Source organism: Pleurodeles waltl, chromosome 11 (genome assembly GCF_031143425.1).
Source record: "Pleurodeles waltl isolate 20211129_DDA chromosome 11, aPleWal1.hap1.20221129, whole genome shotgun sequence".
Lineage (NCBI taxonomy): Eukaryota > Metazoa > Chordata > Amphibia > Caudata > Salamandridae > Pleurodeles > Pleurodeles waltl.
In genome coordinates, this window is record NC_090450.1 from 568482825 (window position 1) to 568498351 (window position 15527).

At 41.8% G+C, this 15527-nt stretch overlaps 1 protein-coding gene across 2 annotated transcripts in view; it reads right to left on the bottom strand.

The window, feature by feature from the left end:
* LETM2 (leucine zipper and EF-hand containing transmembrane protein 2) overlaps nucleotides 1–15527 on the bottom strand; it is a 164473-nt gene that overhangs the window by 119206 nt on the left and 29740 nt on the right. For both annotated transcript variants that reach the window (XM_069214016.1, XM_069214017.1), the window contains exon 4: nucleotides 9442–9898. In XM_069214016.1, coding sequence (XP_069070117.1) covers nucleotides 9442–9898 — 457 coding nt within the window. The remainder of the gene's footprint in view (nucleotides 1–9441; nucleotides 9899–15527) is intronic.

The following is a 15527-nucleotide window of genomic DNA, read 5'->3' on the forward strand; positions in this document are numbered from 1 at the left end:
ACTGTACTCTATGTCACTCTGCAAAACTGCACTCCATACCACCGCACTCTATGCCGCCAATACACTATGCCAATGCACTTTACTCAGTAAAACTCAACTCTATGCCGCTGCACTCTACACCAATCCTCTGTATTCCACTGTAATGTACTCGGCACCACTGTACTCTATGCCACTTTACTCCATGCAATTACACTCTAGGCCACTATAGGTAAATGCACTCTATGCCACTCTGCGCCACTCCACTCTACTCTTAACCCACTACACTCTACACAACTGCACTCTGTTGCTGCACTCTACGCCACTGTACTCTATTCTGTATCACTGTACTCTACTCCATTGCACTCTGACACTCTTCTCTGCAACACTGTACTCTCCGCCACTGAATTTCACGCCACTCTAGTCTGCACTACTCCACTCTACGCTACTCCACTCTATACCACTGCACTTTATGCGACTCTACTCTGCTCTCTATGCCACTGCACCCTACGACACTCGATTCTACTCTGTCACTGCCCTCTGCATCACTCATCTCTACACCACTCTACACACCTCCAGTGTAGACCACTGCACTCCACCCCACTTCACTCTGCGCCACTACTCTGTGCACTTTAACCTGCGCCACTCCAAACTACATCACTGCATTCTATGATGCTGCATTGTACACCGCTGAATTCAACCTGCACTCTATGTCACTGTACTCTGCAACATTCTACGCCAATGCACTCTACTCCATGCCACTACAGTGTATGCCACTCTACGCCACTCCACACTGTGCCACTCCAATACATGATACTTTCTGCCACTCCATAGCACTCTACTCCACTCTTCGCCACTCCACTCTATGATACTCCATGCCACTCTTGTCTACGCCACTAACTTTTAGCGAGGCTAAACAGCAGCCATGCTGGTATATACATGGCTAAAACACATTGGCAAAGCCAATATCTTTTGCATAGGCAAAATCTACTGGCATTGCCAACGCTTGTTATATTCAGGTAACATGTCCAGATATGATGCAGTATCTGACCACATTTAGTGATCCTATCTTCCTACTACTGCCATAGCACTGGCATCTCTGATAGACATTGCTGCCATTGTGTTGAATATTTTACTAGATATATCCATTTTGGGTCCTTCCCTATCTGGTGATGCAGTGCAAGGAATCACTGGATTCCATTACCAAAGTTGAGCAGCCTGCATTTCGACTGAATCCGGATATGGGTGGCCTAGGAAACAAGCTGGTGAATTTTCTGGAATCTTGTGCTTTTTGTCAAGCCTAGGTGCCACTTCTGCATCTGTGGCTGGGGTCTGTATCAGCTTAACTAACATAGCTCTTATTTGTCTCCTTGCTGGCTCTTTATAGTTATAAAGAACATTTTCATTCTCCCTGACTGCTTTAGGATGATCAGATTGTTTTCAACACTTTAAACCAGGATATTAAATTTGCTAGTAAGATCTGGTGCTCCTGCCATTGGCAAAATGGCACTCGTTCCCTCTTGGTTTATTTGAGGCTAGAAAATCCTCCCTCCTCCACATCTGTATACCGGTCATCTTCAGACGTATCCAATCTAATAGCTGGTTGAGGTACATTCAAAAATTGTGACAGCAATGGGCATGATGGGGTTTAGATTTCACTAAACAAAAAAAGGGGGAATACTGTTCCTAACCAAGAAGGTGTTAGAAGACTGCCCATGCACGCAGGTCAAACACTAAGGGAATTACTCCCTTAATTCTTGGTGCCCTCACACACCCCAACTAGAGGTGTCATGCTTTATCATAGGGCTGCTCCTTGTAGGACCAGTGCTGCAATGTCCTACGGGCACCCTGAAGGGTCACTTCAGGAGAGATCTTTTTGTTAGATGGTGTATTGTGTAGCCTATAAGTGTGAGGTCAAATGTGCAATGTTAAATGTTAACATCTGAGTAGTGAATGGTTAAAACCGTCTAAGAATTTACCAAAATCTTTTAATTATGCGGTACTCCTGGCAGGATTAAAATAGAAACATTACAGACTACTCTGGGACTATAACAAACCCTTGTAGTCATTAAAAAAAAATCACAAGTGAAAAGAGGTTAACATGTTTCGCGCCCACCGGTCCAGAAAAATCAGATCCCCGGGGCTTCTTCAGGACCACATATTATTCAAAGTTTCCCAATTGGAAACTCAAGATGTCAGCTGGGCAGTGTTGGAATAGCTACCACTGTGAATGTAAAAAATGACCTCTTCAGTTGTGCACTCTAAAAAAGTAAATAATTATCATAGTACTGTTACAAAAATGAAAATTTCTGACATGAGTAAATGTCCAGCCTAAATTCTTTTTTTTTTTAAAGACAGCTAAAGCATGAAGTTAACAGATGCTCCACACAAAGCATGTCACATCCAGTTAACATGCTATTGGTTCCTTTGATAGAAACATATCCCAAAAGCCCTTCTAAGTAGGGATAATATATATATATATATATATAAGTTGGTCACTCCAGCACAATGGTCAAATGTAAATCCCACACGGAGTAACATGAGGATGGCAAAGGAGGAGGGGTCAAACGACCGTATTGCAGACATTTTTAAAGATTTTTTCATGCATACCAAAGTGACATGCATAACTAAATATATAACACAAAGCAAAATTCAGGTCTCTTAATGTGGTGTCATCAACAATTATGGGTGACCCGAGGGAGCGTAATGCCGAGGACAGTGCGTACATGTGACAAATACAAGAACACAAAAACAAGAAGGTTCCTACCCTGCAACAGTCAGGACCATGCCTCATAGGTCGTAGACAGAGGGTATCATTTTCCTCACTGCTGTATCAATGGAAAATTGAGCCTGTGATGTAAAACTCAGAAGAGGGAGTAAGTATTGTATATCCTTAAGTAAGAACATGTACTCACAAGACTGGAGAACATCGACTACGGAGGACCTACCCAGCTCCCTGCTCGCCTGAAAAAGGACAGTGCGGGGAAGGGGATCTGCTTTTAAAAAGCAATGTAACCATGAAAATGGTATCAGATGTAGTGTATCAACCATAGACCACTTTGGTTAAAAATAAAATCTCTCGCTGCAGCCATCTTAAAGTAATTAGCCTGCTACGTGAGATTGAAGAGCATTGCATATTTCACGTTAACTCGCCACAGTCGGGACACGTTCATACCACAGTGACGGCCATCTTCAAAAGAAGCATTTCATAATATATATATATATATATATATACGGAGTGTAAAATCACAATTGTATATTGAAATACAAATGTGTATATATCATAGTTTAAGTAAGATACAAAAATCACATCTCTGGCGGCGGCCATCTTGGAGGAATAGGCGTGATGCACGAGACTGAAGAGCATCGCATTATTCACGTTGATTCGCCATAGTCAAGACACGTTCATACCACAGTGGCAGCCATCTTCAAAAGAAGCACTTCATAAATTATGGACTGTATGTAAATTCACGGTTATATATAAACATAAAAAATGGGTATATATCATGGTTCAAATAAGATGCAGCATATTCCTATTAACAGATGATGCTCAAGGGAAGTAGTCGATAAAATGGAATACCAACCAAAATAAGTAGCCACAGATACTGAATGGCAACAAAAAAAGTATTGTGCACCTAAGCACGGTGAAGGAATGTCTCAAATGTAACCTCATTGCAGAATATCAGGGGCATAAACAATCAGCCTGGACAGCAATAGACCCGAGAAGTGGTATTCCAATATATTGTCCAAGGTGATCTCAATGTTAAAATGGGTCCCTCTAACTCCTAATCAAACGGTCTATGCTAACAGTTCAAAATGTCTGGGACATAAGCAAGAAGTATAGACAGTCTAAGACCCATAATGTACTGTTTAAACATTTTGTTAAAGGAGATCTAGAGATAACCTAAAAACAATAAAGGTCCTTTAAAAGTTTAAACAAGTGGTCGGTACTAGAGATTATGCAAAGAGCCCTAATTGTTAATATGTCAGGGTAAAAATCAAAAAAAGCCCTGACCATCTGGTATGTGCAATGTGTAGTGTGACCGTATAACTAATAGTAACCCAAGTGTGTCGTAGATGTCAAAGATATCTCTAACATTCAGTCAGGCCATATGTTTTGGCAGCATATCTCAGTAGATAACCAGAAGATATTATGCTCACCGCAGGTGGTCTAGATATATGTGGATTATATTTCACACCAAAGAATATCATCATTTAGACCCCGTAAATTTGTGGCAAGACAAAATATCCATTGTTGCTCCCTTCTGAAAAGACTGGCAGTGCTCCAGTGTGAGTTAGCCTGCAGGATTGTCCATCTCAGGTCGTCAGGTGAATGCTCACAACTGGGAAAGTGTCTGCTCATTTTGGTTGTCTCACGTCCGCAGCGGATATTGCTGGTATGCTCCATCATCCTAATCTTTGCTGTTCTTGTGGTCATCCCTATATAATGGAGTTTACAGGGACAAGATATGACATAAATGCAGTTTTTGATGTCGCAATTAGTATGTGTCAGTATGTGTCTTCTGTGTTCAAATTAAATCCGAACTAAGCGGGATCTCCTTAGTAGATTGAGTGAGATTACATACTTCACATGAGCCACATGGATGGTGTCCTGTCACCGGTGAGAGATCCAACAATGCCATCCGTGGGTAGGGCTGCCGGTTGCGCGGTCTTGTACATACTAAGAGGTCTCCTAAATTTAGAATCTGTTTAAAAGCAAATCGTGGACGAGGCAGTGCCAAGGAACCTGCACCCAGGATACACTAATGTTTGTTGATGATGCGTTTGATTTGATTGGACAACAGAGTGAATGTGGTAACAAAAGTTATGATGTTGCTGTTTGGTTTATCCACAATTTCCAGTAAGGTGTCCTGTGATTGTTTTGTGCCCTTTTCTCTGCTTTCCTGACAATTCCTGCTGGATACTTGCGCTCAATCAGATTCTTACTCAGTGTATTGGCTTGTTCATCACAATCATTGATGGGGCTGCAATTCCTTCTCAGTCTGAGAAATTGACCGAAAGGTAAATTCTAGTGTAGAGCCCTTGGATGTTGGCTTTCAGGTAGCAGTAGACTGTTACAGTCGGTGTTCTTCCTGTATGTCTTGGTACTGATTTCTCCATTTTCCAGCATAATCAGGAGGTCCAAGAATGGAAGTTCCTTGTTTGAGGAAGACATGGTGAACCCTAAGTACGGATTTCGTGTGTTGATCTGCTCTGTAAAATCTTGGTATGTCCCACTTGTTCCTTTCCAACACAATAAGATATCATCAATGTATCGCCGCCACAAGGAAATATTGTTTCTGTAGGGGTAACCTCAGTAAAGATGCATTGATCCTCAAAGTGATCCATAAAGAGACATGCCACGCTCGGAGCAAAGGTGCCTCTATTGACGTACCCTGAATCTAATGGTATAGTTGTGACATATTGGAAGTAGTCATTTTTCAGTGCCAAATTTGCGCACTCAATGATGAAATCAATGGGTGTGTTGGAAGTCCAAGGACCTCTTCTGAGTAGGGAATTCAACTGTTTAAAGTGTTGCTTTTTGAGGAATGTTGGTATACAGAGCTCCCACATCCAAGGTCACTAGGAGGTCCACCTGCGGGAGATGCTTCGTCTCCTCGATCAGGTTAAGGACTTCCCAGGTGTCCTTCAGGAACAATGGAGTCTGTTGAACTAATGGTTGAAAGAAGTGGTCACAAAACCTACTTAGAGGTTCTAACAGAAAGCCAATGCCAGATACAATTGGTCTGCCAAAATCCAATATTTTATGTATGTTGGGTAACACATAGAAATACAGGACGTTGGGGGATTTTTACAGGACATTGGGGGATTTTCGTACCAAGAACTCAGCCTCGTTCTTTGAAATCCAATGCAGCGCTTCCGCCTCTATCACCATACATTGAATCCATTTGGATAAAGCTTTGGTGTTGTCAACCTGTAAAGGACTATAGTAAGGGCTGTTCGCCAACTGACAGACACTCATCATCATAATCATAAGAATTCATAACCACAATGGCCCAACCTGTCAGCTGCCTGGATAACAATCCCAGTATCATCCTTTAAGGTATTGATGGCGGTTCGTAATCTGGAGGATAGTTTGTCAACAGGTCTCAGCCTCCTCACCTTGGACGTCTTCTTCAAAACCACCTTCTCAAAGGTGAGTATCTCACTGGGCGTCACTGCATCATTTGGAGTAATCAGATATAGGTGTTAACTTGTCCTGAAAGAATGCTTGTAATAGAATCTTGCAAACAAATTGATGTAGTTTGCTAGTTAAATGAAACAAGTCTTCACAAGGGTAGGTACAAACCTAAGGCCCTTGCACAGGACCTCAGTTTCATTGAGGATCCTCTGAAATACATTAACAACTATTTTACCCTGGTTGTCTAGCTCCTGGCTCTCATTTGAATTGAGATTTCTCCAACTCACTGAGGTTCTGCCCTAGGGCCTGGACATATCAGAGACTGAGGGTCAGGAGGTGGCTGATGAGGTTGAGGGGCTGGTTAAGGCTGTGGTCTGGACAGAAATCTGGTATAGTAATCTGCCATCATATGGCACATGTTTGTAATTAGTTCCACTGGTACTCTCAATATTGGATGTTGATCAACATTTTAATAAACAGTCTGTTAGGGATTCATATCGCTTTTCATAATACTTTCTCGTCTGGTCTTCTCAGTTTCATGATGGGTAGTTAGGATGTAAAGGTTCTAGTGTCTTTCTGGAGAGTACAGTTGCATTTTTTCTGTGTCCTGACTTCTGATCCTAATGTGAACTGAACTGTATGCTGCACTGTACGAGTCATCATAATCCAATTCATCCTCAGCTTTGGTATCAAGCAGCTTAGTTGGTGGCAGCAGCGGGATTTTGCTAGGAGAGCTGTCCTATAGGCATTAGTCACCTGACCCTTTAGTTTGAAACTTTAGAGACTTGTTTTTCATAGCCAAAAACATTGTCCAAGTTTATTTATGGATGTTCTTGTAGGTGGATCGGTTCTCAATGGTCTCAACGGGTTGGTCATTGATGGTCTTTGTCGATGGCTTCTTTGGTTACTATGTTGTCAGTAGGTATTTTTGCTTATGTCTGAGCCTCTTGGGGTGACAATGACAGGCTCATCCGTGATGTCATCTTTTGCCTATTTTGACACTAGCAGCTCTCTTTTCCCTTTGAATTGCGGTGCTGATGAAGGGTCTTTGGCAACGGTTGTAGGTTGTACCGTCTATGAAGTGTCTGTAGACATCATGACAGACTGCCTTTTTTGCCAGCGGAGAAGGAGGAGGCATGGACATAGTAGAATGCTTCTTTTTGTGTTGTCTCTCAGGTAAAGCTTGCCTTTCACCCTTTTTCAGTTCCTTTTTTATGCTGTTTTTTATGGGGTTCACCAAACATTAAGTCCTCAAGTACTTTTTTTGCTGTCTATACCTCTGGAGGTTTCTGGCTTTCTTGTGGCAGTTTTTTCTCTCCAAGTCAATGGGAGCTGGTTTCTGAATCATTCAATGAGGAGGGGTCTTCAGCAGCATTGATTTTGTGAAGCCATCTTAAGAGCCTTTCCTCTCAGTCAATGAGAGTACTGTTGAAAGTATTCTGCAAAGCTTAGCTTATGGTCTGGATGTAACAAGTAAATTCACTATGTGTGAATCATCTGTGAAAAAAAACTCTTTTCCACCACAATCACATGCCCTGAACAGGCTCCTGTTAGATTTTTTCATTTTCCAGTCTTTTTTCGCTTCTCTAACCCTTTATCAAAAGTGGTGGTGGCTAAAATCTACACTCAGTCTAAGAGTTTTTAGGAAAATGTCTCAGGTAAATTACAGACTTATATCTGAGTTGAAGTGAGAGCAAAGCTCTGGAATTTCCTTTCACACAGTGTGGGGTAGAAATGTGAGGTGATTTAAGGAGTACACTCACCTCATTGGCTGAAGTGTGACCCCTTTTACAATGAGGTGAATGTGCTCATAAAGAGGCACTCTTTGGGCCTAGTCAGGCAGGCAGTGCTTTATACTGTATGTTGAAGTTACAGAGAGACTCCCATTTTTATGACTCAGAATGATTCAAGCACGTGAATCTATGAAAGATCCAATGATGGAGAAAGGACTGAGCCCACTTTGCACTTTTATTAATATGGAGTTGGATGTTTTGGGGCAGATGAACAAAGGCATGCAACACTACATTTAGAAGTACACCTGTAGTACTACTTTCAATGCTCATAAATGTTTTAGTGAATCAGTCCTATCATGTACACATAAAGACTTATCTGGGTAGTATTAAGCATATTGGCATTTCATTAGTGTTATCAGTTATATGAGAAATAAGCAGGCCTTGCGGCAGCACACGTCTATCTACAATCATGTAATCTCACTACATTGTCAATGAGATACAGCAAGCAATATAAACTGCATTTAACTGAAGACAATATATGAACTGACACACTACCACAGAAGAATTATCTACACTGTCATCATCTGTAATTTGTGCTTTCACTTCTCTATATTCCCACAGATCATTACACAAGCCAGTGAAGAGCGGACTTGGTGGTCCACAATGACGGTGAAAGAAAGTTGAAGGCACACCAGACAGTGGGTGAGTTATGATCTCTGTGAAGAAGGAGGTGGGGTTGTGGACCAGTTGCACAGGGCTATGCATCACAAGTGTTGAGAGGACTATACTGAGCAAAGACAGCATATGTCTATTAGATAAGGGTGGCACAGTTGTTTTTGGCAAGTCACTAGAAGACATGGCCCACGGAAAAAGCAAAAGCTAGACCCCCCCCTCTCTATCCAGTGCCAGCAGCTCAAGAGTCATAGGAACAAGTTCCTTTAAATGTATTCATCTGCCACATGGCCAAAATTCTAGAAGAAAATTAGCCCGTGTTCTGCATTCTACGCTCATTGCACTTATGTAACATGTACCAAATGCGAACCCAAGTGAGGCTGGGCCAACAGCACAGGGATCATTGGAGGCAACCAGCACGGCAACCGAGAATGTGGTTCTGCACACTGACAGCCCAGTCGAAGTCACAGAAGGCTAGACAATTCATAGGGCTAAACCTTCAGCACCCCCTGGAAGGCCCTAACTGCTATACCTTGGTCCTACCAGAAAGGGAGCAGAAAGAAACATTAAAATCCTCCCAGCTCTCTCTCCCTCAATGCCCTTATAAGGTGAGGACATACAGGTGTGTATATCTATTTATGAAGGTATGGAAGAATCGTTTCAAATTCTGCTCTAAGGTAAATCTGTGGTTCTTCGAGCTCTCCATTTTTAATGTCAGCTCTCAGAAACTCTCAAAATAAATTAGGTTATTTCTCCTCTCCCACCACTATAGTTAAAATACACGTGTTAGCCTCTTTAATTGGCATGTCTCTTTTGGCACATTTCCATTTTTACTATTTAATACTTCACATAGCAGAGACTGCAGAAGGGTCATAGATCATGTAGAATGCATAGTATAAGTCATAATGACAGTCTTACCCTTCGTCGTTCCCTCCTGGTAAGCACCTGCCCATGCAGTAGTCTCCAGACCATTCTGCTAGCGACCTTGGTGTCAATCCACAGCAAACGGAACCCATTGTAATAGTGTTTCAGTTCAGCTACAATTTTCTGACGTAGGTTTTTTTTTGCTGGAACAGCTTCCTTGCCGCTGACCTGAGACGGTTCGGTGGGTTTAGCGGTGTCCTTTGCAGTACTTGTATCTGGTGGGCCTTTGTCAGGGGGAGAGTCTTGATGACAACTTGCCGAACTGTGTAGTGCCCGTGATTTAGCCCACAAGTGGGGGAGAGTTCTGATGAGACTTGATGCTGGCAGCAGAGGCTGATTGCTGTCTGTGTACATTAGAAAGGTCCTATTCGTATGATAATTTGGAACGTGACGCGGTACAACGCCTGAGATGCATGGGCAGCAACTGTTCTGCGTGAGAATGCATGTTCCCCTGAAATTCAGAGGCAAGATTAATGAAAATACACAAGAAACAGATGAAAAACAAAACTGTTTTTATCAAACTAGGAGTGCATTCATTAATTCCAAAAGCTGGATGAAAAATATCACCTGCAGGTTGTTGCTTACATTTAAGCTATGATGATTAGGCCGATCTACTTCACCTCTCTGCGAGGTCTCCAAAATGGTCAACTCATCTCTACAAAATGCAGATATTGGAGAACCTCATAGTGAAAGAAATTATTATAACTTTGACGAGACTCTGAATATTTTAGGTGTAATTTGACTGTACGTAGATTTACAAGAAATTCACAATTACACAACTGAGCTTGAACATGAAGGTAAACCTATATGTTTCAAACAACTCAACGTAGATTGCGAAAGCGCTCTGAAAAATCAGCACAAATGTTTGTGCTTTTCAGTAAGGTCCGGGGCAGTGGGTTAGATGCGCTGCACACTTTATTTATATTTAATTTTTTCTTATCTTTTTCCTTTTAGTTAAATACTGATTAATCTTCTAATGGATTATGTATGCCTTTTAACTTGTCTACATGACTTATATACTGCAAACCTAGCTGGAAAACAAAGGTATGCTGTATACATCATGTTTTACAGTGGATTCTGCAAAAGCTATTGAAAAGAGCTTAAGGAGAGTCGCAGAACAGCATTATAGGCTACAGTTTACAGGGGATAGGGGAGGTTATTGGGTGAAGCTTAAAGGGAGTTTCGGCACAGCTAAGGAAGTCAATCTGTGGATGGGAGAGTGAACAGGGTATTAATGACAGCTCCTAATGGTTAGTCCAGATGCTATCCAACCATTATAACTAAAACATCTATTTGTCATCATACGGAGTGCATTATACTTTACTAGACAAAGAAAGAGAGTGCAAAGACTTTCAATAGTAGATTATTTTTTTCATTTCTGATTAAAATCCATGTGTGCCTCAAAAACTAATGTGCAATACCATGTTTGCATATCTGGCACTACAGTAGGGGCCACCGCAACAGACAGCATTCAAAATTTTAACAATGACATTTTAACTTCTAATCCACACCCTCTTCGGGTCCCCTGGAATAAAGATTTTTTGTGGGGCCACTACAAATGATGGAACTGTTATTTCAAGCATGGTCAACACAAGCACTGTCAAATATTGCTTACACATTGTAACACAGAAGCTAAAACGCTAAAAGAAGATTGCAATGGACATCCTGGACAGAAATGTACCCAATACTTAATGTGAAGTGATAATTCTAACTGCTCACAATAACCATAAAAAATGTACACTTTGAAAAGGCTCATCATTTTTATTTGTCTTTAATGGCTATCCTCCAAGAAATGCTGACTTACAAAAGGTCAGGAGCTAAGGCTAAATGGTGCTGGTAATTCTCAATATGGCACTGTTCTGTTTTATAATATTATTTCAAGAAAACATTCTCTACAAACTAAATTTACAATTGTTCCCCAAGAACTATCCTCAGGTTTCTACTGTGCAGAGAAGCTCATTGCTATTCTCTTCCCTGCACCATAAATCTACCATTCTTGACTTGGGACCTATCCAACTAAAGTATGCCACACCTACTAGCTTCTGGAGACTATAGGAATAGACCAAGACGATGTATGCTTGTAAGCAGCTGTTAAGGCTACATCTGGCATTTCACAAAGCTAGACAGGAAGTGAAGACTGAAAAGATGAAAGCTAAGGGGTCAGACAAGAGCCGTACTTTAAGTGCCATTCCATTAGAACATTTGTAGGATCCCTGTGCTCTGGTCGAGAACATTTATCCTGGAGCAAGGTCTCACTTTTTCATTGCGTTGAAACAGGAGCAGCATGACGGGCATTAGACCTTGATTCTGAGTGCCATTATTGGACAATATCGGGGTCGAGAAGCCTTTTTGCCACTTCAGTGTCAAACAAGGATCTGCAGTTGTGAAATCATCATGTTTGGTGCTCCTGTAGTTGGAACTACAAGGCAGTATTGTCCACCCACCGACAATCAGTAAAGGTGAGAGTCACAAAGTCAGCATGCCATACTTGCCACATTTACTGCATCAATCGGCAAACACAGCACACAAAAAGCGGGCTGCTAGTGGATGTTAATACACAATAACAGCACCTCCAAATTAATCTAGAAGGACAACAAAGCTTGGAACAGTAAAATCAGAAATTTTTATTTTCTGCCATAAGTAAATAATTTGGGTTGAGTGCATTTTTAGGTCTTGCTAAAGGGTGCATGCGCTGTTGCTGTGTATTGTATACAGTAAAGGGCTTGAAGTCCACCCATTACTTACCATTTGCTGGCTTGGTTGTCATTCTTTTAAACTGTCTCCTAATTGGCCACCATATGCTTCACATCATGTCCTTTTATTTCAACGGAGCATGGACCAAGTATTAATTGATTTTATTTGATTATTGTCCTTCTGCTGTTCTTCTGCTGCTCGAGCTATGAGTCAGGTTACTTTTTTCCACTTTTCTAAAAATCATTTTTACTTCAATGCATACCTTTGTGTTGCTTTTCACTTCCATCCTATAGGTTTGCTTTTTGTGGCCTTCATTTGTTTTGGAATTCGGTGCTTCCTTTTAATGCCCCAAACAAATGACACAGACTATTAAAGCAGGCCATGTGACTGCATGTGGTTGTAGGCTGTGCCTTTTCTCTGTGCACACAAAGTATATGCCTGTTTAAAGCATAAACTACTCTGTAACACAAGCAGTCCAGTCACATGCCTCAGGCCAGGAAGCCACTGACCAACATAAACATTTGGAACACATCTGTGTCTTTTCAAACACAAAGTATGTGGCTTTTTTAAGTGCCTTAATTTTGGGCAGCGCTGCACTTGTTCCATTTCTTCTTAAAACCTGTATCCTCAGTCTTATCTTTATTCCATCTCTTCTCTGTGCATAGAAAGTATGTGTCCGTTTAAAGTGCTTCAGTTTTGGGCAGCACAGGGACTACTCCATTTCTCCTTAAAATCTGTGCTTAAGTCTTCATTCTCATATGTAGTCCACTGAAAGTGATTTCAGGCGCCCTATTTTAATATGCGCTTGGGTGCAAGACAAGTAGCCTAAAGGTCCGAGGTACACTCCATCCACTCCAATCAACCTAACTCCATTCCAATCTACTCCACCCCAATCTACCCCACTGCAATCTACCTCACATTACTCAAATCTGCCCCAATCTACCCCACCTCATTCCAATCTACTCCAATCCACTCCACTCTAATGTACCCATCTCCACTCAAATTAATGCCAGTCTAACCCACTCCAATCTACCCACTCCACCCCAATCTACCCCACTTCAATCTACCCCTCTCCTCTCCAATCCACCCCACTTTACTCCAATGTACTGTACTCTTATCTACACCACTCCAATCTACCCCACAAACACCCCACACCAATCTACCCCACTCTACTCCATTCTATCCCAATCAACCCCTCTACCCCACTCCACTGTACCACTATCTACCCCATTCCACTCCATTCCTATCTACCACACTCCACCCTACTTCACCCCAATCTACCCCACTCCAATCTACTCCACTATATTCCAATCTACCACATTCCACCCTACTTCACCCCAATCTACCCCACTCGAATGTACTCTCCTATATTCCAATCTTCCACACTCCACCCTACTCCACCCCAATCTACCCCACTATAATCCAATCTACCACACTCCACCTCAATCTACCCTACTCCAATCTATTTCACTATACTCCAGTCTACCACAATCCACCTCTCTCCAATCTACCCCACTCCAATATATCCTACTCCACTGAAATCTACCCCTTTCCAATCTACCACACTCTACCCTACTTCACCCCAATCTACCCAACTATATTCCAATCTACCACACTCCACCCTAATCTACCCTACTGCAATCTACTCCACTATATTTCAATCTACCACACTCCACCCTACTCCACCCCAATCTATCCCACTCCAATCTACTCCACTATATTCCAATCTACCACAATCCTCCTCACTCCAATCTACCCCACTCCAATATACCCTACTCCTCTGAAATCTACCCCACTCCACTATACCCCACTCCAATCCAATTTTCTCCCAGTCTGCCCTAATCCAATCTACACAACTTCAACCTATCCCACTACAGTTTACCCCACCCCAAACCTACCCACTCTACCCCAAACAACTCTAATTGACCCTACGTCAATCGACCCTTTCTACCCCTTTCCAACAGTCCACCCAATTCTACCCCACTACAATCTACCCCAATCTATCCCACTATGCCCCACTCCATTATACCTCAATTTACCCCACTACAATCTATCCCAATCTACTCCACTCAAACATACTCCAACCTACCTCATTTCAATCTACCCCACCCCACTCGACTAACTTTTAGCCAAGCTGAACAGCAGCCACCCTGGTGTACAACATGGCCAAAATGCATTACCACAACCAATAGCTCTTGCCCAGGCAGGACCTACTGGCTTTGACAATGCTTGTTTAAACAGGTGGCTACATTGAGATACTAAACCACTTTGATCCAGTTATTCATTCTTGAAAGCTGCAATAATATGCTGTAATTCATTGACTGGCTCAGCATCACTGCAAGTCAGCTACATCTATAGAAAACTGTGACAGTCTGGGGCTCTCCTAATTCACCCCGATAGTCAACATTTGCACTTAGTGGCATACCACCGTACCACAGAATACACATAAACGGGCTACTGCTCATCATCACAAAATCTCCGAAGTATGAGGTGGAGAAAATATATGCAGGAGTACATAATCAGTGACAGAAAAGGAATAAGGGTTTAACAACAACGTGCACAAGTACACTCTCAGAATGTCCGTTTTTCTTGAGTCAGTGAAAGATTGATGTGCTTGACCAGACCTCGTACTTAATGTTTAAGCAGAGCATGCAACAATGATAAATAAGGGAGCAGCTGAAACTGTAAGTCTGAATTTCAGACACAAGCATCATTTGTGGGTCAGAGTTGCTAGATATAAGACAGAGACATGCCAGAGACTGCAACAAGTTGAAGTGTACATCCTTCTTTTGAAAAATTGAGAGCTTTGCATAACAATTCGCTCACATGACCTTGAACACTGGACTATAGCAACTCTTGCACAATTAACATATGATTTTCTTTTACTTCTTAACAACCTACTTAGTAAATGCATGTAACACTATTTCCCATTTGTTACCATCCGAATGAACAAAAGCCTTCATAACATCTCTTACCTATAAATCAGTAAAGAAGGGAGGAAGAAGTTCTCTCCAAGGTTCGCTAAGCTACCTTTATCCAAACATCGATACCCAAAAGAAGTGAACCCTCATACCATATCATTCCAGGCCCTCTGGGATCTTTCTCAACAGACTCTAAACCACACATTCTACCCCCAACGGTGAAGGTTACCACCATGGGATGATTTAGTGGGTAGCATCATCACAGGGTCTCCATTCACTTCAGTTTCCCGCTATCCAAGTGAATGATTACTGAAGGGTATGTCGGTGAGAAGGCAAGTGAAGAAATGTGAGTTAAAATTACCTCATATCCTTAATTCTTATTTATTAGTGTCCATAAAAAGGATAAGGATGAAATTAAAAACAGGTAATGTTGGGAGGATCAACAATGAATCCTATACAACTAAA